Source organism: Athalia rosae, chromosome 8 (genome assembly GCF_917208135.1).
Source record: "Athalia rosae chromosome 8, iyAthRosa1.1, whole genome shotgun sequence".
In the NCBI taxonomy this organism is placed as follows: Eukaryota; Metazoa; Arthropoda; class Insecta; order Hymenoptera; family Athaliidae; genus Athalia; species Athalia rosae.
Genome location: NC_064033.1, coordinates 764,319 through 786,923, shown reverse-complemented (window position 1 = coordinate 786,923; position 22,605 = coordinate 764,319). Strand labels below are relative to the sequence as shown.

At 44.3% G+C, this 22,605-nt stretch overlaps 1 protein-coding gene across 2 annotated transcripts; it reads left to right on the top strand.

Annotated features, from left to right (window-relative positions):
* Positions 1-406: 406 nt before the first annotated feature.
* LOC105692413 lies at positions 407-22,380 on the top strand. Of its 2 annotated transcripts, none has more exons than XM_012411603.3 (16): positions 407-940; positions 11,404-11,578; positions 13,975-14,091; positions 14,532-14,838; positions 15,772-15,833; positions 15,932-16,080; positions 16,209-16,402; positions 16,582-16,640; positions 16,771-16,899; positions 16,992-17,030; positions 17,419-17,612; positions 18,964-19,189; positions 21,219-21,348; positions 21,426-21,733; positions 21,820-22,018; positions 22,100-22,380. In XM_012411603.3, the coding sequence occupies exons 1-16, from the start codon at positions 889-891 to the stop codon at positions 22,262-22,264; spliced, it is 2,505 nt and encodes an 834-aa protein (XP_012267026.2). In that variant the 5' UTR covers positions 407-888; the 3' UTR covers positions 22,265-22,380. The 2 variants fall into 2 exon arrangements, with proteins under 2 accessions (XP_012267026.2, XP_012267028.2); XM_012411605.3 differs by lacking the exon at positions 18,964-19,189 and adding an exon at positions 18,109-18,334.
* The last annotated feature ends 225 nt before the right edge of the window (positions 22,381-22,605 follow it).

The following is a 22,605-nucleotide window of genomic DNA, read 5'->3' as shown; positions in this document are numbered from 1 at the left end:
AAACGTATCCGTTTACGTACATCGCCATATGCAAAGGTACGCGGCATTCGCTTACTCCTCAAGACTCCTGTGTATATAAATATTATAAATCCTGCAGCTTGTAACAAATCTTTTTCGCCGCTGCACCAGCAGCCGTTTGTGTTCGTTGTATAAGATTCGTTAGAAAGGTAGCTAGGATAGCCGCGGGTGGGGTGGAGATAACTAGGTATAGCTATCCGCGGCAAAATATCCATACAACACACAAGCGACGAAACGCGCACACAGATCGAAACGAAAGAAGTCGATTCCCCTGCGTTTTCTGGAGGTGGTATAGGCTTATGCCTCGGCAGCGAGTAACAACTCTTTGGCCTCCATCTGATCCCCATTACAAGGCATAAGGTAGGATAGATAGTTAGTTAGGTAGGATAGGTAGGATAGGTAGGATAGGTATCGGAGAGTGGCTATAGGTGAGCACACGCCTCGCGTTTTCCGTGACCAGCCAGTTACCTTTCTCCTCTTGCGGCAGTAGCATATGGTTTTCATTTCGCGGGCGTTGATAAAACGCGGCTTGCCGCAGTGATTAAATTTATTCGTGGACTGCTGGAGAAAATTCATATCATTTTTTTCAACGTTACACCGACAGTGTCGAAAGTTTATTCGATTCGTCGTTCAACGAGTAGAAATACAGCCGCGAAATTTTCTTCGCGTCTCGATTCTCCCTCCGATTATCCAAATCGATTTTATTTTCAAACTTTCCATCGAGTAACCGAATCGCATGAGAAAAAAGTGTATCGTTGTTCGTTGAGTTTTATTGTTCCCCTCGTTAAATTTCGATCGAGATACAGTTGTTCATATATATTTGTGGAGTTGAATTTGTAAAAGCTGAAACGAAAAGACATCGCATTCGAAATGTTGCTGTTCGGCAGCACTCTCCTATTGCTCGCCCTCGTCGCGGGAACTGGTAAGTTGAATTTCACAAGGAAATTTCGAACATCCAGGATCGAACGTCGCGGTAACGGCCGCTTCATTCGATCTCGGTTTCCACCGGTAGATTTCATCCTCAGAAATCAGGCCAGCGATACTCACGTGTGTGTGTGCTGATTTTCCATTCATGTAGGAATTAGCGAGGCTCATCTCTCCTTTTTTTTCCTCCCATTGCTATCGTCATTACTCGCCGTCGTGTGAGTGAATTTCATTTTTTCTTTTCGCCTCCTCAATTCTCGAGCTCGTAAATAATCGAATCTACATTCGAATACGATGTTCGAATCACGTCTCCTGCCTCGCGAGACGATCGTTGGACAATACGGGGAGACTCGGGCTGTCTGTCAAGTATACGTCGACTTTTGAACTTCTGACATTTCGCCATCCCGGCAGTAAACTTTAGCGCGAAAAGAATATTATTACATGGTTTATTATCCCGTCATTTGTCCGATCTTCGATTACGACGACCTCGCTGGCAGCTACGCTGAGATCATACGCGAGAGTAACGAATGGGATTCAAAGTGGGCAAAGAATAATTTGATGAAAAAAGAAAAAGAATCCGATAGAAATCGGACGTGACTCTCTAGGGGATCTTCGGACTTGACAAATCGATGGGATGGAATAAAAATTCACCGCGTAAGTTTGTCGCGTGCAAAACGAGTGAGTTTTGGTACAGGGTATAATTGGTTACATCGAGTGAAAACGGCCGTTGGTCGTCGGACGAGTATACTATAGGTATAGGTGCACGTATGTAAGTCATTCGGCGCATATCATTTCGAGAAAGTTACGCAGAATTGGAGTCGCGATATGGAGACTCATTGCGTAACTGTACGGGGATCGCATATAATCGGAGTCGAACGTTAGGACGCACGGCAGCGATCACCGGCCACTGGGATTACAATTAATTATCCTCCCTTATTCCGACCTTCAACCCGATCGAAAAATCGCGATGGCCGATTCCTTGCGCCATGTGCGTCCCGAAACACAGAAGTTTAACGGTCGAGATAGCGTATTCAAACCTGTACATGTGCACGGTTTATAATGATACCGGTATAGAGAATCTCGAGACATCAATTAAAACCGCATTTGATTCGTTGATTAATCAACACTTTGCATAATCATCGGCAGCACGCGTCCGGGTCATATTTGCCATTATAATCGTCATTAGCATCGTCGTCGTTGTTGTGTCGTTATCCTTGTTATCATCGGTATTATTGCGAATAGGGATTAGCGTGCACGTGTATTCGATTTCACTATGTATGCCGAGTTTTACAACTTCATCAACGGGTTTTGCACCGATGTGTGGTATTTCGATTCGTCGCGTGATCAATTAGAATTACCGAGTAGATCCAAATGCCGATAACGCTTTTGCTTCTCGAATAAGCCGTGAATCGCGGTGGTCTTATCGTTTATATCGAAACCGCACCCGTACCGATGTGCACGTCGGTGTATCGAATGAATTTATTTATTGCTATTTCAGACACACCGCAGCGTTTGACCACCGGCGATCCGAACTGTTGATTTCGCGGGTCGTCAGACGCTACGGAGCCACGAATATTCTCACGGCGTTCATCTCATTCCTCGGCCATCGAAGGACCAAATGCTCCGTACAGGCTGATCCTTCGAGTCGCACTTCGCAACGTGCATAATTACAATAAATTCAATGAAATAACGATCACGCGATATCTCACACGGCCTGTCCGACTTCGTACAGCTGGTAATACATAAACTAACGATTTATATTTTACGCCCGTTACGCAGCACGCATATATTACGATACGGTGGACGTACTGTGTCCTGCTGGTTATTGAGTCAGGTATCTTGCATACAAGTATTGCGGGGAAAAAGGAAAAAAACCGAGAGAAAAAAGGTAAAATGGAAATAAAGAGAAAACCTGCGCTAGAGTTCGGTCGTTATTAATCATATATACGTTCGATTCGATGGATAAATCTTTGCACATCGAGAAAATTGCGCGCACAATTTAAACGACACAAAGTGCGGTGGTAATCGGCGACACGGAATTATCTCGGGATACAATTTATTTTAGTTTTGTCATTCGGAGTTTTTTTTTTTCATCCTTCGAAAAACGAGCTCGCATCGATTATCCTTTTCAGACTCCCTCACTTATGTCGGTCATTAGCGTATATTCCGGGCGGGTGTATAGGGTCGAGTCGAGTGGAGTCGAGTCGAGTTGGGTTGGGTCGGGCATGACTTGGCTTCGTTTTACTGACCAACAATCAGTCGGTGAATGTTATTATCGCTTATTGGGAGTTGCTGCTACGGTATTCCACTCCGCGACAGCCTCGGACCTGCCGCACTCACAATCAGCCTTGGTTTCGGTTTCCCTTTCCATACATTAACTCGCGTACGGATCCAATTACGCTCGGCAATCTCCAAATTGACCCTTTCAATCCCACCTTATCCTTGCAACGGCAGCGGCGAGAACCCGATCCCAACCCGGAGGGTTATCGCGGACACGCGATTACTCGTGCCCGCTATTAATTGTCGTCAATAACTCGTGGAATTTCGTAACAATGATCTCTGTTCTCTCGCTCCCCGCTCACTTTCGGGGGGACACGCCCTCGCGCGAGCGTCCTTCTGGTCCTTCTGGTCCTCGACGCAACGATGTCGCGGTCGGCGAAAACGCGAGTGATATTTACGTATGCGCGGTAGCGTAGAATAGAGAATTGCAGCGGTGCACGATGATCGGAACACACCCATTCAGCCTTCGCGTCGAAGAATATCATCGAGCCTCGGAGCTGCTGCCGCGTTTCTGCAGCCGTTTACGATTTTAAAGAGCTCGTGCCCCGAGGCGGTTGTACGCGAACGATTCCCACCGATCGCGTGACCTTATGACCACGTTGAAATTAAAAGCACAGAGATAGAGTGCGACATGCGATCGAGTGGGAGCGGGGAGGGTCGCGAGTCACCGATCCGTCGAAGGTTCGGCGATCGTCGAGATCGGGTAAAGAAAATGTACGATACGTGGCATTTGACTGGAATACACATGCGATATTTATCGTCGTGGCTCGACGGATGACCATTATTCACGAACGTTAGTTGACTGGGTCCTACGCGTTTCGGTCGCTGTTGTTACACGCGGATCGTTGGGCAACAATCGTCGTCGAAAGTTGAAAGGTATCTTTGCCGATCCGATCGATCGCGATTACGCCGAACTGGCTTGAGATTTATTATCGTCGTCGACGTGTCCTTGAGCGGGTTGAGCAAGATCGGGGGTGTAGTTGCAACTGGGTCGGCGCGGGACGATTTTGGATTCGCCCGAGTTGAAAATTCCAGCGTACGAAACGAGTTTACGAGGTTGACGAGCTTTTCGGCGATTCCAGGTCGGCGCCTTTTCTAATTCGCGGCGCGATTACGTCTCAGATTGCACTTTCGTGGGCAAGCCGAGTCGCTTTGGGTGTAGGCATTATTGTCGGCGGCACGAGTAAGCTGCTATCCCAAGTGTCCAATATTATGCAAGTCCACGCGCTCTAGTTTCCGAGCTCGGTATGCCGACTCACTTTCACTCATTCACCGCCTCGGCTGTAGGCACCCGCCCGATTCTCTTGTACATTTTGCTCTCTCCTCTCTCGCTCTCTCTCGCTCTCTCTCTCTCTCTCTTTCTTTCTCTCTCTTTGCTTTATTCGCATGACTTTCACTTCTCCCAGTTTTATAAAACACCAGTTCCTTCGTTCTTTTTTCTCCATCTCCGTCTCCTTTTCCTTCACTTCCACTTCCACCTCCGCCATCGCCACCCTGTCCCCTTCGAACGCGAACCGTTCATTTTGCAAAAAGGGTGTGTAAAGTGAAAAAAAAAAACGAATTTCAAATATTTCCGAAAAGCTGCACCCTAATTTTCCTACGATTTTCCATCAGGTCGTACCACTTAGGGTCACGACGGCGAAGGATCGATAGTATCGCAGCACATTTTCGTGCCGAGTTTTTTTTTTTTCTTTCCTCTAGTTTTATTTCTCATGCCCCGAAGCGTCGAGGTGGCTTTATAACGGATCATTATTGTTATTGTAAAATTACGCGGATAATTTACGGTGCCGCTAGATGTTAGCAGCGTGTAGTTTATAATATAATATGTATTATGTAATTTAATTGCTCTCGGTCCATAAGAGCGAGGCTTGAAAATATCGTGGAATTTATTCGTGCAAAGGTGCACCGGATGAATTCGAATATATGTAACTCGTAACGCGATTTATTCAAATTCCCGCGCTCCGAATTTATCGTAACCGTACCCCTGCTAATTACAATTATCCTTCCTCAAGCCAAATTGGGCGCGATTCAATTACCTCCAGAATACGTAATCTTTTAAATCCATCCCGCATGCTCGCAAAAGTAACGTTACTTCTCGAGACGAATTCTCGTTGCGAATTTTGACGGACACTCGTTATCGCTGACGAGTCTTGCGTTTTTTCAACACCACTTATCGTCTAGAGTGGGTGTCGAGTCGTTTCTTCCCTGCGGTCCGAAGTATCCGGCTATTGCAAATCGAACCAACGGAAAAAGGAGTACATATAATTCAACAACAGTTGCGTCTGTGGGTAGTAAATCCCGGGCGAGACACCGCCCGGAGCGCAACTCGAGTTTATAAACTGTCCGTGTAGCCACATCGCTGAAATATCGTTGCTCCGGGAAGTGTTCGCCGCCGCGAGCCGATTCCGCGAACAATCAACGTACCATCTCACAGCGGCTGCAATAGCAAATCCGGAAAATCCGTGGGCAGAGTTATTCCAATTATCGGTAGCCGGGGGGTATCTGCAACGCGAATTCGCCTCGAACCGAGCTGCGCCCACGTTTTTACTACCTGTACACGAATCTTAGATTCAATGAACAGAAGTTATTCCTGTATATGACGGAAACAATATCGCGGTATTCGAAATTCGAATCAAGGTGATTTCCCCGGGCGTCGAAGGTCCTCCGCAGGTTTTTTCCTCGCTCACACGTCTTCCTCCGTTCGTTAAACGTCTACACCGGAACTCCCGTGTGCCTAATCGAATTCCAGCGATATTTCATTTGTGGCGTTTGGTTCATATTTCGGTCCGGCTGAGGCTGTGCCTCTCTTCTAACGCGGAAGGTTGAATATCCTATTACACGAGCGAATAAAAATTGACAACGAAAAGGAGGCGAGAGGTCGCGCCGCAGAGTTACGTTTGAACAACGCACCAGGAATCTAGGAAACGCAAATATTGACGATAATTTTTACGACAGGATACGATCAACCGAAATTTTTATGGAGTTATGAATCGACAGTAGCCCTTATCTACCACCCGTAGTATTCGAATGCGAAGGTCTTGTTTTGAGTCATCTTCAAAGGTCATCGTGTAACGGATGAAACTAGAAATTCCGGGATAACGGACTTGAACTTTGTGTTTCTTTGCGCTCCATGGATTGACACGTAATGTAAAAACGCTATGGGCTCGTACGGTCAAAATCCGATGGTTATAAAATACACGTAACTTACTTTCGATCGACAGACGATGAATTAGAAAATTTTAAATGTCAACGGCAATTATAGTATACGTGCGGCACGTGTTCGGAATACACATACGATCAGACCGTAGACTCTTGTCGCCATATTTGTGAAACATCGTCATCGTTCGATTGAGGTAAATTTACCTACGTTTGCTTATGCACAAGGTACGGAATAATCATGGCCATATTATTCGTAATCGAAGGTATCTTCGAATCATCGATAACGGAATATTTTTTTAAACAGCAGCAGTCCTCCAATTTTCAAATTTCTGGACACAGTGTGCGCAATATGCACGTAGGCAGACTTTTTTTCGAAAGCCAACAAAAGCGAATTATTAATCGATCGTTCGGATGTGCGCGTGTGCCTAATGTAATCGTGGTATAATTGAATTTCTCGAAAGCTACGCGTATGCAACGCCGGGAACACGCGTAACACATTATTCTGCGACGTTGTAACGCGACGTAATAATGCAATTCCTTTTGATCAAATGACCGGCGGTAGGGGAATTTCAATTTCTCCATTCCAAGGTCTCTCTATTGCACAAACGGCTTGGAATTATGCACATATCTGGACACGAGACGCGTGATCTACATTAATTTTTTTTCTTCCATCTCCTACGGTTCTTTGGTCAATGCACAGGTCAAATTCTTGGCACCTTTCGGCCTTGATTCGAATTATCCACGGCACCCCCTCCGATTTCTCGTTGTTATCCAGATCGCTCGGGTCACGTAGATCGGCATTAAATCGACTTACCTTGAATATTATATCTATGGTATAGGTAATAACGAGTTCACCGATTGTTCGCGATTCTCGTTTCATTTTTTATCTTTTCAAAATGATTCGTTAGGAACGGGGCACCGTCTGTGCAAAATGATCGTACGCGGCTTTACAACTTTGAATTATGATGGATATCGATTAGTGCCGCACGATTACACCGCCCGCGGTTACATTTGTATTCATTTTTGTCTCGGCAATATTCTCTTTGTATAATTATCGCTTCGGCTCAACGATAATGGTGTTTGTCTATTCCGTTAAACGGAAAGCTGCCAATACTCGAAGTTAATTCTACTCAAAGGTGTCATTATTCTCGCTTTTATGACCGTCTTTTACCGGCATCTATAAAACGCTACGGAAACGACCGACAATACAATTACTTTGTACACAAAAAACCATCTCTCAGACGTTCAAGCCAAACGACCCCTTTCCAAAAAAAAAAGATTGGAACAAATTAGACAAACACTCGACTAAATTTTGGGCATTTTTATCAGGCGTCGTGTTTTTTTTTTTTTGAGAATACAAATAATTTCGGCATTGGATACGCGGTACGATTACTCTCCAAGGTTGTTCTGAAAAATTAATTACATCACACCGGTCGTAAAAAAATATAATTAAAAAGGAGTTCGAAAAAAAAAAAAAAAATTGGGACGTCGGATGCGGGTATAAAATTTTAATAGCTCCGATGTAACGCACGTGAATTTGATGTACTTGTAAAATTAGAATCACCGATGAGTTATCGGGGGTGATATAATAAAAGAGCCAAGGATACGAATCTCTCCGAGACGCATCATCGCGTGAATCGTAATCATCATCGGCGTTTAATGGTTTTAATTAGACGAACGCGAGAGTCGAGTGTTTAAATACATCCGATCGAATGACGGCTCTGAAATGTCAGAAGAGCTGTTTATTAAAAATCATTCAATGGCAATACATCTGCAGCTGGTGAATGGATCCATTATGCACCGATGAATATTAATAGCGAAGAGTTGTGCCCCAAGCTGTACAGATGAAACCGGCGAGTCGTCGTTGGGACTGCCGGCTTCGACGCAGGGCCCGCAGAAGAATCTTACTACATTCCTTTGCTCGTTATTGGCGATTAATTGCAGAAGCTCTTGAATTTTTTCGCGTGCTTATCTTGTGTAGAAAAAAATGTCAGACAGAGATAAATTACTTCTGACAAGGTACACGCTTCGAGCGACATTTTCGGCAGGGATACGGAATTCGAAAGCACTCTGATTCGTGGACGTTATTAGGGGGGCTCCTAATGGCACAGGTTTTCCTTTTTCTTCCCAAAAGAAGAAAATCTCGCTCTCGGGTTGATTTGGATGCGAGCAGTTGCTGTCCGTTCCGTTACGCCAAGGTTTCATCGATGTCGGCAACTACTGTCCTAATAAACCTGTTTTCCGTACTTTCTCGTTCTCTATCTCATTAGCTGCAACCGAGTTTTGTGTCGGATGTGAATCTGATCAGAAATAACAAAATTGTATCGAGTCGATCGGCGACAAAGAAACAACAAATAATTGCGCGTGTCCCTTTTTTGCTCCGACCGATTTCATATTTCTACGCGAAAATACAAAAAAACCATTCCAAATTCTGACGACCGGGCGAGCTGCTCGTTTTTTTTTTGGTTCCACGCCCGATCACAGACGTCGATTTTGCCGCGTGTTCTTGACGAGATTTTGATCCGGATATTCGACCTTGTCAGTTTCGTCGATGGTGGGAAAAAAAGAAAAAGGAAATCGTTGCCGGAACGGTCGTTGTATGGAGAATATACGCTCGCGACGTTGCAATCGTCGAGATATTATTTCGTTCCCTCGTTTATTTTCCGCGAGACAGACATCCGGAAAGCTCGGCCACACGTACGCCGTCCATAAATATCGCTGCGAACCTATCCGTACAAAACGTAATTACTGCGAAATATTTCCTTTCATTTCGATCACGTAGTTTTGCCGTTCATAAATATGTGAGTTGCGTAGATACACCTACTCCGGTTCCCAGGACCTTCGAGATCGGTCTCGAACGGTCTCTCCGACTCGGCTCCCACATGTAATCTATGCCTAGGATATTTTATAACACAATTACAATTACATACTTTATAATCCTTAATATACAACTCGCGCACAATGTACAACGATCTCGGCGAGTCACTTTCACGGTTAGCGAGAAGGAGTGTCCGTATTCGTACGAAGGTCATTCTTTTCCGGTATTCGTACGTTTGTTACGTTCAAAAGCTGCCGCCGCAATTTACCCGAGCGATACCGTCGAATTCAATCATCCTCTCTCGTGATTTGAAATTTTTTTCCATTTCCTTTCCGCGCAATTGTCTTTTCGATCGATCAACTCCGCTTCGAACTCTACTCGTATTTCACTCACACCGTGCCGCGGCGTACCTTCGAGCGCGTTGGCTGATATCGGTTTCAACTCTCGCTTTTCGTACCGGAATCCGGGACGCCGATGACCCTGGGGTTCCCGTTTTTTTTTTTTCAATTATTACACTCGCTTTGCGGTATACCGATCCGAAGTTGGCGGCCGATCGAGGGCGAGCCCACGCCCTGATCTCGCCCAACTTTACCTCTACCGATACCGCCTGCGACGGCGCCTATACGTTCTCGAACAACGACGCCTGCATCGAGATAAGAATCGCGCCGATGCATTCGCTCGGATGTGCGTCTGCACGATACGCGTAAAGATAGAAATAGAATAGAATTTATCCGAGCGTTACAGTCGCAACTTTTCACACCGGTTATCTCGCATTTTATCTTATCCCATCCGACTAGCGCTTGTAAAGCTGGTTCGTTTTGTTCGTTGCGTAGGTACATTGCGATCGGTAAGAATAATCTACGGCGTGGTATGGGCACGGTGTATAAGGTCACGCGCGCCGTTGACGATTATTCTCTCTCGGGCGACGATTGCGTTCGGCCGGGAGCTTTCTTCGCAGATTTATCAAGCTCGCTCGACTCAAAGTTTTCAGTTTAGCCAATCGGTTGGTATTGAGCAACGCCTCTAGGGACACGGCTGCAACGGTAAATTACGAACGATGAGTTGCCGCGGCTGGGTACGAGGTGCGGGTAATTTTAATTGGGTTTAATGATCTACCTGACGATATTCTCTCTACTGCGGGGTTATTAGTTAACCACATACCTGGCTAGATAGGATAGGGTAGACCCACCTACTACCCGCGAGTCGTGTTGCGTTAGAAAAAGAGAGAGAAAAGTAGAGACGGCGAGGCTCGCTGTTAGTTTGTTACTTACTTAGGACGAGGCGTGTGAAATTTCGCTGCTCAATTTCACAACTACGTTTTAACCAAATTCGCTGTTAGCGTTCAACCGTTGTTGATCTTAGACTTTGTTTTACTTTCCATTCCCACTGCTAAATTCCTACAATACGTTTACACCCGTTTACCTGCTCTGATCACCGCGAACGCGTACCTACGTAGTAACGGCTACCTATTCGTGCGGGCATCGAAGTCTCCGACGTTTTTCGCCTGCGGTAAGAAAATCGCGCCCCTCGATTCGCGCGCAACGACGTCTCGATGACCAAATTTCGAACCTGGACTTCCCGGTCATTTTTTCCTCGTTTCGAAGACTGCGAAGAAAAATTAACCAGGCGTTAGATTCGAGTGGAAATAAATGAGCTGTGTAAATTGGAAGGTGTCAACGGTGCGCCGCACGTGGGGATCCTCAGATTATCACTTTCGATGATCGGGACAACTTTCGACGACGCCCACGCGATGCGGTGGCTATTTTCCGTCTGGACCTCTTCGGTCGCTGCAGCGTTCCGGTTCGCAATCGAGAAAGCGTATTGCAACGATGACGACCATGTATCGTACGATCATATTGGTCGCCACCGAGCAGCGAAATTTTACGGTGGCTTGTTCCATCGTTTTCGTATCTGACTTCGCTTCGATTCGAACTTACGAAATTCAGAATGATATTCCACGAGGCGATTAATTTAATTACACGATAATCGCGTCGATTGATTCGTCTGATTTAATGGAATACCGGATTCCGAAGGTTGTTGAAATAATCCGATAATCGGAAAGAAAAGATTGTTTTTCAAAATAGCGTTGATTGGTTTTTTTTTTGGACAGCGAAACGTAGGAAAGTCTGCTTCGTGTTTGTCTCAGATACAACGACGAAGATAATTGTTAAAACTGATGTTTCTTTTTTTGCTCTCTCGTGCAGAATGCCAGCGAACCGTATCGAGAAATTCACGTCAGAGTCGCTCCGAAGCAGCTCTGCAATTCGAGTGTCCCGAAGAGTTCGGATACTACCCTCATCCCCAAGATTGCACTCAGTATTACGTCTGCGTTTTTGGCGGTGCCTTGCTCGAGTCATGCACCGGCGGACTCATGTACAGGTAAGATAATAAAATGGCACACGAGAAAGAGATGTGCTCATCGTTTCATTTTTTTCCCTCTGATTCAGTTTTGATTGCATATTCTTTTTTCTCACCTGCGTTAACTTCTGTTTCATCCTCCTCTTTTTTCTTGTCTCAATTTGCATTTGTAATCGACGACCGTGACGAATGATAAGAGATAGAGAGACGGCACGTGTTTAAAAAATATTACAAACTTGTAATTTCATATTTATTCAAATCGATCGAGCAACCGTGTCGTAGATGCGGAAAGAGTGAAACCGAAACTGAAATCAAAGAGCTGTGGGGAACAAAAAATTGTTCCGTTACTTTTAGCACGTTCACCCGAATACCGTACCTACGCATGTGATCGTGTGAATTGATTCCGGCAAAAAGTGAATTAGGCAAAATGTCAAGAGCCTTAGGCGAAGTGTAAAAAACCGCTCATGTATTAACAAAAATTGCTGGAGAGAAAAAAAAATAAGGAGGCGGGGAAAAATCATAGCACGTCGAATTTCATGTTAAAGTCAAGTAAATTGTCCGGATCGTTAATGAATTCGATAGCCCCGCGTTCGATTAGCTTCATAGTCTCAATTACGGCCATTAGTCGACGATTGGTTTACATGGTATTAAAAATAATTGATCAAAAAAATTGCAACAATTAATCGAATCGGGATGATGATTTGTAATATCGATATCGGAGAAGAGCTCACTTTATTTCAGGTTGCCAATTAGCATAGATAATTGTGTCAGGATCACACCGCGTTCGCGACGAACCAATCAATTTTTACGACTCTGGATCCTTACGCCTCTGGATCAACGAAGAGTTTTTAATCGGGCCTTTCATACTGCAACGATCCCCTCGAATCGAGGCCCTAAATACCACTGTGGACGTGACCTTCTCGTGGCGTAATTTAATTTCCTGTTTACAATGTAATTAGTTATTGCGTAGACCTTGTGTTAAATTCAATGTTTATTACGCGATCCTCGCAGATCAGCGTCCTAGGATGTAATTTATTACTTTCGGTTAACTATCACTGACCAATTAACGTCTCGACGGTGTTTCTAATTTTTTTTCCATCTCGCCTCCGAGAGGAGACTCAATCGGCGTGTAAAGATTAACGGATTTTTGAAATTATTTCCTCGCGCGTGTCTCTGATTTATTTATCGTCGTTCGAAAAATCTGACTGATGCTTTGAAAAATGTAAATTTTCCTCGATAAAATGGTGAATCCCTAATCTGTGACGAAACGGCAAACCACACAGCGTATCCCGTTGAATTCGGGTTGGGTTTCGCCCGAGGAATGAGTCAGGCGAGGAAGAAAAACCAGAGAGGGACGAGCATCGGATCACAATTCTTCTCCGTCACCGCTTTGTGCTGTTGTAAGCGATTACGCCGGTGCATAAATGAATAATTATAAAATCCAAGGTTTTATTACAGCATCTTTTCAGTTACCGCTAATATAATTGACAGCCACCGGACTCCGGTGACCAATTCTACCCCTCGACGCTACGTCGGTATATTTAGAAACACTCGATTACGAAAAAATCCGATATGACCAACGCGCGCGAGAATTCACGAGTCTCTCCCGTCGTCATCGCTCGTTGAATCAACAAACCAAACCGCGTTCTAAGCAATCGAAAGTTCAAACGCTCAAATCTCGAGGACCCACGGAAAATTAGAATCTCCGCGGAATTCGTCGCGAAATCCGACACCGCGCGCACTTCGAGATCCGGTTTCCGATATTCCATCTCATTCCCGACGTCGAGGAAAATTTCTGGTTTCGTTGCCGCGTTCGTTTTCGCAACTCCCTTCCGGATATCGCCTATCGGCCGTGATCTCCGTTGATTTGAAATTTCGCTTCGGCAAATAAAATTGCATCGCGGACGCAGCTCCTCCTCTGCAGTTTCCGTTGTTTGTTTCTCGTTTGATTCACCTCTCTCGACGCATTGTTTTCAACTCTTAGCTGCGTAAGTAATCTTCTGGATTTGGCAACTCGTTACCGAAGTAATCCAGTAGAGGCATATATACATCCGAGCGTATAGGTATATCTGAATCGGTCGCCCCGATTAGGCCTCGACCCATATGCGCCATTTTCCACGGATCTTTCGCCACCGCGTCTGATTCTTGCGAGCTTCTCGTCTCCTTCGCATACCGGTATCCGTGCCAAACCACCACCCACACCGATAAAATCGCGCCGATCTTCACGGTCATCGCTCGTCTCTTGAACTCAATCCCCCGTTCGCACATCAGCTGCTCGTCACACTGCGTCAAATTATGCTGAAATAACGTCGCTTTCTTTTCATAAGACTCCAAGGATACGATTTTTTCGGTAATCGCGCACTGGAACTGGATGCGACCGATCTACCGACGGTTTTATTTTTTTTTTCGGTTTCCAGCCACGAACTCCAGACCTGCGACTGGCCCCGCAATGTGGGTTGCGTTTCGCAGTTGAGGGACGACCAATCCCCGGCTAAAAATATCGAAAGGATCGAAGAAGAGCCTCAGCACGTGAGGTGAGTTGAACGAGAGTTGTAATTTCGGAAAAAAACAAAGAACATTGTAAACGGTACGTCGAAATTTTCGCAACGTTTCAAGAAGTATCGTTAAGTTCCGACAAACACCCAGTCTCTAATGATCTTACAGAATTTTCGAAATCCTCCGAGTTATTTAAAAAAAATCGTACAAAAGATTCGGACGGTGATGTTTTGTAATATTTAAAATATATGTTTGAATGTATTATCAAAAAGACTTTCACCCATATATCGTATAAATTCGAAAATTTCAACCAAATAAACTGCGTTCTTACGTAACGAATTTCGTATAAACATTCTTCTGCGCCCAACGCTAGATATTTCAAAAAGTTTTGACCTATAGAAGACGAATCAAAAGAATGCCGTCGGATCCCACATGGGAAGCTCTGAGTTAAATTTCTATTTTCATTCCGCGATTTCAGGGCTTCAAAGATCGAGTCTATCCAGCAGCAGCGTCCCGTTCAAAGACAGCCCCAACAACAACAACAGCAGCAGCAGCAGCAACTCTTGCTGACTTCAAAATCGCCCTTGTCTTCGTCACCCGTCTCCGAAAGGCAACGTCAACGTCAACAACATCAACATCAACAGCAGCGCACGTACGACGAGGAGGAATACGGGCCAGCGTCGGAGGTGGAGAACGACAGACAACAGCGAGTGTATCGAGGACAACCGTCGACCATCGGTCAAGTGCAACGTGACCGAGATGGACTGAGGAGAAACGTCATTTCTGTAAGAATGATTATGCCCTCGTCGTCCCAAAAATATCCTGCGTCCGGACGAATAATATTTTTCGTTTCTCGTTGGATTTCGGATTGACGATTCGATCGATATTATCGGCGTAACTTTCACCCGACTTCCAGTCATCGCGTTCAACAATTAAGATCACTCGTCGAGGCCTCTTAATTTGGATCTCGCACCCATTCAAATTCTGTAATTATACACGGCGAATATTAATTCGCTCGCGATTCGCGAAGGACTTTCTTTCTTTTATCGGTGTTCCGGTCCGGTTGAAGGAAACAAACACCCGTTCGTTTCTTTCCGATAAAAATCGTAGGAATAAAACTTGAATAAGAAGAGGAAGTAAATCGGAGAAGAAGAATCAGCGATCGATGGACGAGTCGCGCGTCATTGAATCACCGATGATCACACAGCGGTTGCACCGAGCAGAAAGTTTAAGCTTTTTAAAGGCCGACCAGGTGAGGTACGAGGCAGTGAAAGCGATATATCTTGCGCAAGGCTGAACGCGGCGATGGATACGTACGGCGCGATTTAAATTTAGTTCCGGAATTATCGACGTGGTCGAACCATTCCAGTTTGGTCGTACACGTTGTACGACCGTTCCTTACACGCGACGATAGGAGTAACGTATTATCCAGGATATATCAATATTCATGAATTACATTCGGTCGCATTCATGGGTCTTGTAATGGCTGCACCGAGCGTCTCTGTGGAATATGAATTATCGTTCAAAGAGTTTGTCATCTAGACGAATTTCACAATGCGCCTCGGTCGAAGGCTTGAATCGGTGACTGTAAACGACAAAAATTGAAAAGAAAATCAAACTACAACTACGGCGAATAATGACCAAGCTTGGAGAATATCGCCTCCTTTTTTTTTGTTTCGTTTTATTCAACGGCGTTTCGTCGTTCTCACTTTTTACAGAACATGGAGAGGGAGAAAGACGTTCTAGCGATTTCACGCGGTCAACCCCAATCGCATTACAGGTTTGTAAAATTTACGCTACCTAGATATCAAAATCGCCCCAGTAGTTTACGAGCGGTTTTCGAAATTATTCAATTCCAAAATTCTATTATTGTCTCAGAACTATTCCGACCCAAGCTCCGAGGATTGTGCAAAAAATAGCGACCACTCCGATCCCGATAATCTCAAAGTCTTACTACAACGAACCCGATCCAAGTTATCCGTACTACACGATCTACGATGACGAGGTGGCACTCTACAAAGATGACGGTAAGCGGAGATAAAAACGATAAACTTTTCACGTGTCTCCCCAGGTTCGGTGAATCACTTTGAATTTCCTGTGTCCGTTTCCTCAACATTCGATATTGTATTGAGAATTTTTCCTCGTCATATTTCAGTGGACTACAATCAATTCTCGCTGAATCAGACCGAGCAGATTATCCCACCGACGCCGAACGTGAGGGTAACCGAGATTTCGGTCAGCCCGAAAACTTACACCCAGCGACCGAAAAAAGTCGAAGTCAATGACGCCGACGCGTACAATTTGAACCAGGACGTAACAGTCCAAGATTACGACATCTACGACTCTCCGGTACGTCGAATTAGGAATAACGTCCATCGAAAATTGTGTAATTTAATTATTAACGACGGATTATCGCCTTGGGTTCACATTCTGTGGTTTGAAACCTGGGGGTATTTTTCACCGCGAGATAAAATCGCTGGCTCTTCTCCTCATTGCGATGGATGATAACGAGTGAAAATTGTTTTCAGGCCGACATCAAAAATAAGTTCCGGATATCTTCCGACGGTCAACAGCAGCAAGTGATAAGGTGAGTGGTTCGAAGTATCGATCGAATATCGCCGCTTTATTTCTGATCCGGTCTGTAAATTTGTCGAGTAAAGTCGTTGCCGAATTATTTGGTGAAGCTTTTCGTTGCTACTTGATACTTTTATTCGAAGAAACAACATCCTGAACCATCCCGGTGGAATTCTGACGACTCCGAACGTCGTGATCGAAACCCACACGCCCTTGACGACAACTACTCCATTGCCCACTACTCAAAGACCGATTCCCGTCACTACGCCAAGGTGAGTCAAAGTTGGATTGGGCTGAATTTGACAAGGCTTCGGTTATTTTTAATAAATTTTGATGTATCTTTGTTCAATTTCTCACTATTCAGCCGGTCACGACCCCAAGTCAATCGAGGAACAGCTCCGCCGTGAGTAACACCAAACCTATGCAAAAATATAAAATAAGAAGAAAAAAAAAAAAACACACACACACACACTCGCAGACAAAAAAATTTCTACATCTTCTCGTGCAAATTGATTAGCATTCACTACCTGGCTGTCTTGGCATGAGCGGCATCATCGTCAAGTTTTAGCGGTACACTGACCCCGACTTGTAATCTTGTCTGTGGATCAAATTCTATTACTTGTTAACGTGACGTTAAACGGTCTCGCGATCTTAGAGATTTTTTGCAACGATCTTTAGATCTTCGAGAGAATTTTGAGTCGAATGAAAAATCCTTTACAGTCTACACGATTTTAAGTTGATTTTGATTTTCCGGGCTCAATAGCTTGTAACTTTTCTTCTTCACCCTAAAGTCGGTCCCGGCCAACGCTGAAACCTTCGACGGAGTTCGTTTCGAAGGCTCAAGAGTTCGTGGATATATACAAAAATTTGCCGTCGAGACCAGAGCCGGTTTACCCTACACCCCAAGTAGACAAACCTGCTGCCAAATGCAGGAAGGACGTCTGCCTTCTCCCAGACTGTAACTGCGGTGGTCCGGATATTCCGGGTGAGTTTCAAAAACTATATTTCTCAAAATCTGAATCAACGATTAGCAATTCCAATTCCGTACAAATCAGGTTACAATTTTTTCCCCTTCTGATTCGTCAATGAAATACAAATACTGCAGTGTGAAGTTCGATTTATTTTTTTAAATGTTTCACACAAAAATCTGACAAATCCGAAATACGACACGTCGAACACACAAGAAAAAACAACACAGATTGGCTGATTTTTTTCGCAACGAATAAACGGGTGATATGCAACCAGCTTCAAAATTATTTTACCCAAACTACATTTGACCGCTGCGAACGAAGATATTTGATAAGACTGACGACAAATCGATTCGAAATTGATCCCTTGTCTGACGCACGTTTCGCTGTTTCTTCCAAACTGGATTTTGATTCAATGAACCATCGATGCGACGAGAAAAATGAGAGGTCGCAGAAGAAAAGAATCGAGGAAACTATGATAAATGTTCCATTACATGAATGCGTATAATTTAGGTGGTTTGCTTGCCGACGAGGTACCGCAGCTAGTTCTTTTAACGTTTGACGACGCGGTGAACGATCTGAACAGACCTTTGTACAGTGACTTATTCGAAAAAGATAGAAAGAATCCGAACGGATGTCCGATATCCGCGACATTCTACGTGTCACACGAGTGGACAGATTATAGCCAGGTCCAAAACCTGTACGCTGCGGGTCACGAGATGGCCTCACACACAGTTTCGTAAGTTCACGATTTTCAAATCATTGTCAAGAATCGATGAATCACGATTCGGTCTTATCGCCGCATACCATGTGTACTTAGGTGTCATAGGTGAAGCTGGTTGTTTCATTATTCTATCATCTATTCGTCCATGTTTCCGAAGCGCATAATTGTCAATTATTGCGCCGATTTCTTTACACTCTTCAAACCCTGACGTAAAGTCAGTCCTCTTCTGTATCCACTAATCAATAATAATTAACTCGACACGCCAATTTATACCGCGAGTATTCCATACATGTGGGATCGTCGCACACATGTACTTCAGTTCGTTGTAAAAATCAGGAAATACTGCAGTTTATATACATATAGACAAACGAACGAAAAACCTGTTCGTTTTGTTTTTTATCTGCGATGTGACTAACGCTGCGAGGTGTTTGATAACTTTTTTATTTCCATTCTTTTTGTTCCCCAAAAAACCCCGACGCTTGTCATCTCGAATACCGAAAATCCGACCCTCCCACGACGTCCGGCGTCCCCGAATTTCATTCCACTTCACCGTACGATTCCCGGATCTACCAATCCCTGTGGAAGAACGTCGACCCACGACCCGTGAAAAAAATAAAACAAAAATACCAATTACAAAACGACAGGGGATTACATGCCTGAAGAGATACCGCAGATCGTCCTCCTCACTTTCGACGACTCCGTAAATGACCTTAACAAAGGTTTGTACGCGGATCTTTTTGAAAAAGGGCGGAAAAACCCAAACGGATGCCCGATTTCTGCCACCTTCTACGTTTCTCACGAGTGGACCGATTACAGTCAGGTACAGAATCTGTACGCTAATGGTCACGAAATCGCGTCCCATACAGTTTCGTAAGTACTAAAAAAAAATTGAAAACCCTGATGCTCTTTCTTTAATGCACGATTTAAAAATGACTGAGAATTTTTGTAATTTTTGCCCAGTAGAAAAATGCATTCATTTGTTGAGTAAATTGGAATCCCTTATCTCCAGGTTTGCGATATCCCTATGCATCACCGCATGATCCCTAAGCCTCGGTAATTATTTGGCAACCAATCTTCTAAATTCGCAATTTCTGCGAGGTACAAATTTTTTAGTCTTCTCCTCATTAATCCAGACAATTGATATGATACAAAAATTTTCTCGGGTTAAACGGGATGCGGATCTCAGTGGATATTCATGTTAAAACGTTCGCGTAATTAGATGCCCTTTAAATCTACCGGTTCAATTGCCTGGGATAAAAGCTGTAACTCCCGTTGCCGGTTATTAATTAAGATGTTACGTGATCGCGGATAAAATCTCACGTCCGGATGAACTCTCATAAGTCTCACGTTGTTACCTACGTTGTACACCTAATACAACCGATTGTGTTGCATTTACGTAATTAATGCCAGTCCATTGTACTTTCGACGCGCGAGTTATATCAGAGATTAATTAAAACCGTCAATGGCGTCAACGATTATTGGCAACGCAGTAACCATGTAATTAAAAATCTCAGTCGGACGCGATGCCGATTTTATCTCAGGACACCGCAGTTCGAGTGCGATCGGTATGAATCGCCGTATCGTCATTCACAGGTCTGAGAAAAGACGCTGTTGATGATCGGGGTGGAATATCGGTACGGGGTTGAAAAGCGTAAGCCATTTGTGCGCGAGGACGTGAAATAATTCACCTATTGTTCTAGCGCGTTGCGTGGGCAACATTCCCATATCCCTAACTTGTCGCGTCATTAATTTTCCCTGTTATACATTGCCGCGTATAGTTCGGTGACGCAAGACGTACAAAAGAGCGCATGTATAATAATATCAAAGTTGTTATTACGCGTAGGATAAATGGGTAGAGGGAATAGTCGTATTCTGGAAAGGTAAAAATTACCGACAACCCGCGCGAGAAATCGTCGAACAATGCAGATCGGTGTGCACGAGTTCCTTACGGTTAGAAGTCATAGGAGTTGTAATAAAAGGTGCGTGGGAAATATCGTTGCTGAGTAAAAAGCGGTAGATGATCGTAATAATATTTATGTTCGTACAGCGCCCACGGTTGCTCACAATACGACCAATCGCACCCAACTGTTGATACTCCGCAAACTAGGGCGATGATGATTGTCCAGTGATTCTCTACTCATTCAGAATTTTTAGCTACCCTTTATGAGTTTAGATGAGAATTTCGGAGCATCCTCCAGAGCGAAATAATCTACCACATGACTTTCCCGAGTATCGCGGACTTCCGTCTGTCAATAAAGATCCGAGATGTTCTTACGACTCCCGACGATATTTCAATTCCTGCAGTTTGGTCGGGAATAAAATAATAATCTTAACCGTCGAAGCCGCGTTGTGTTTCGTAACTGGCGGCGTGGGAAGTGGCCTTTGCGCCTCAATTATTACATGTCTGCGTATAAATATTACGCGAGAAGCCGTTAGGTATTTGACTTTTTTGCTACTCCCTGGATATTTATAAGTATGAACTTTCTTTATCCGCAGACTCGCCTCTAGAATCTCGCGTGCGTAAAACAATTACATAATTTTTTCTTTCTTTCATCGTCTGCTGACGCTACTAAATCGTCGCCACTTTTTCGACCGCTTGTTAAATACTTTTCGTTTAGCCGTGCTTTCGTATTTAAATGATGTCCTATATTTTGAAGGCTTTCAATTTTCAACATTCGATGATCACTTCAAGCACAATCACGCTCCATCGAAATCACGCCGATCAATTTATTCTTCATTTCTTTGTCCTCGTCTTTTCGCCGACACGCTATGATTAACACCGATGTAACAACAACGCCAATAACAATTCTGCACCGCTTTTCAAAAAATCAGTCGAGTTCCAAAGAATCTGTGAAAGGAAAATAGGATATCGTCATTCACTCGCGATTATGAATTCCAGGCACAGTTTCGGCGAACAATTTTCCCACCGGAAATGGGCTCGCGAGGTCGCGGGTCAACGCGAAATTCTCGCAGCCTACGGTGGCGTGAAATTGGACGACATCAAGGGGATGCGCGCACCCTTCTTATCGGTAAATATGAAGACTACTCGTTAATTTCTACCGAGCTGCGAGAGTTCCTTTTCCTCCAATATTTCTTCGTCGAACAGGTCGGTGGCAACAACATGTTCAAAATGTTGTGGGACACTAACTTCACGTACGATTCGTCGATGCCGGTTTACGAGAATCGTCCACCGAGCTGGCCGTACACCCTCGATTACAAGCTTTTCCACGACTGCATGATTCCACCTTGCCCGACGAGGTCGTACCCCGGTCTCTGGGAAGTTCCTATGGTCATGTGGCAGGATCTCAACGGTGGAAGATGTTCGATGGGCGACGCCTGCAGCAACCCACCGACCCCCGAAGGAGTCTACAAAATGCTCATCAAGAACTTCGAACGACACTACACGACGAACAGGCGAGAAATATAGAAAAAAAAATGATCTCGATACGGAGGAAAAAAAAAATTCAATCGGCTTATTAATTTTTTTCATTCCATTTTAGGGCACCATTCGGTCTTTTCTACCACGCGGCGTGGTTCACACAGGCCCACCACAAGGAGGGATTCATATCGTTTTTGGACACTATTTTGGCAATGGACGATGTTTGGCTCGTAACGAACGCCCAGGCGATTGAATGGGTCAGGAACCCGACCCCGAATTCTCTTTTGCCAAACTTCGAACCCTTCCAGTGCAATCATCAGGTAATTTATACTGACGATAACGAACGAAAAAGAGAATCAAAGTGAATTCTATTTTGAAATCCAATTTTTTTCCGACTCCAGGGAAGACCAAAGAAGTGCAACAACCCCAAAGTCTGCAATCTGTGGCACAAGAGTGGAGTGAGGTACATGAAGACGTGTCAACCTTGTCCGGACATATATCCCTGGACCGGAAAGACCGGGATTCGCAGTAGTCGCATAGACAACGAGGTCGACACCCACGAATGATTAGGTCAAATCGTACTTAAAATGAAAGAATTAGGTATGACAGGCAATCCTCTTTTATTTTTATACCAACGAGGTTGGGCTCAAACATCCCACAATAATTAACATCGTCCAAAGGATATTGTCGTAATTTAATTTATACGTTTTATCCCGAACGTCCCGATCATTTAGGATTATCGTCGATTATTTGATTGGTAATCGATTGATCCTCAATCAATTAATTACCATATCATCTGAAGGAATGTTTCGCTGTATGTACTTGTTTATTGAAAAATTATTTTACAGAACAATTACGTTGTTATCATCATTGTTGAAGAATTTAGACGTGATTGGATGTGAATTAG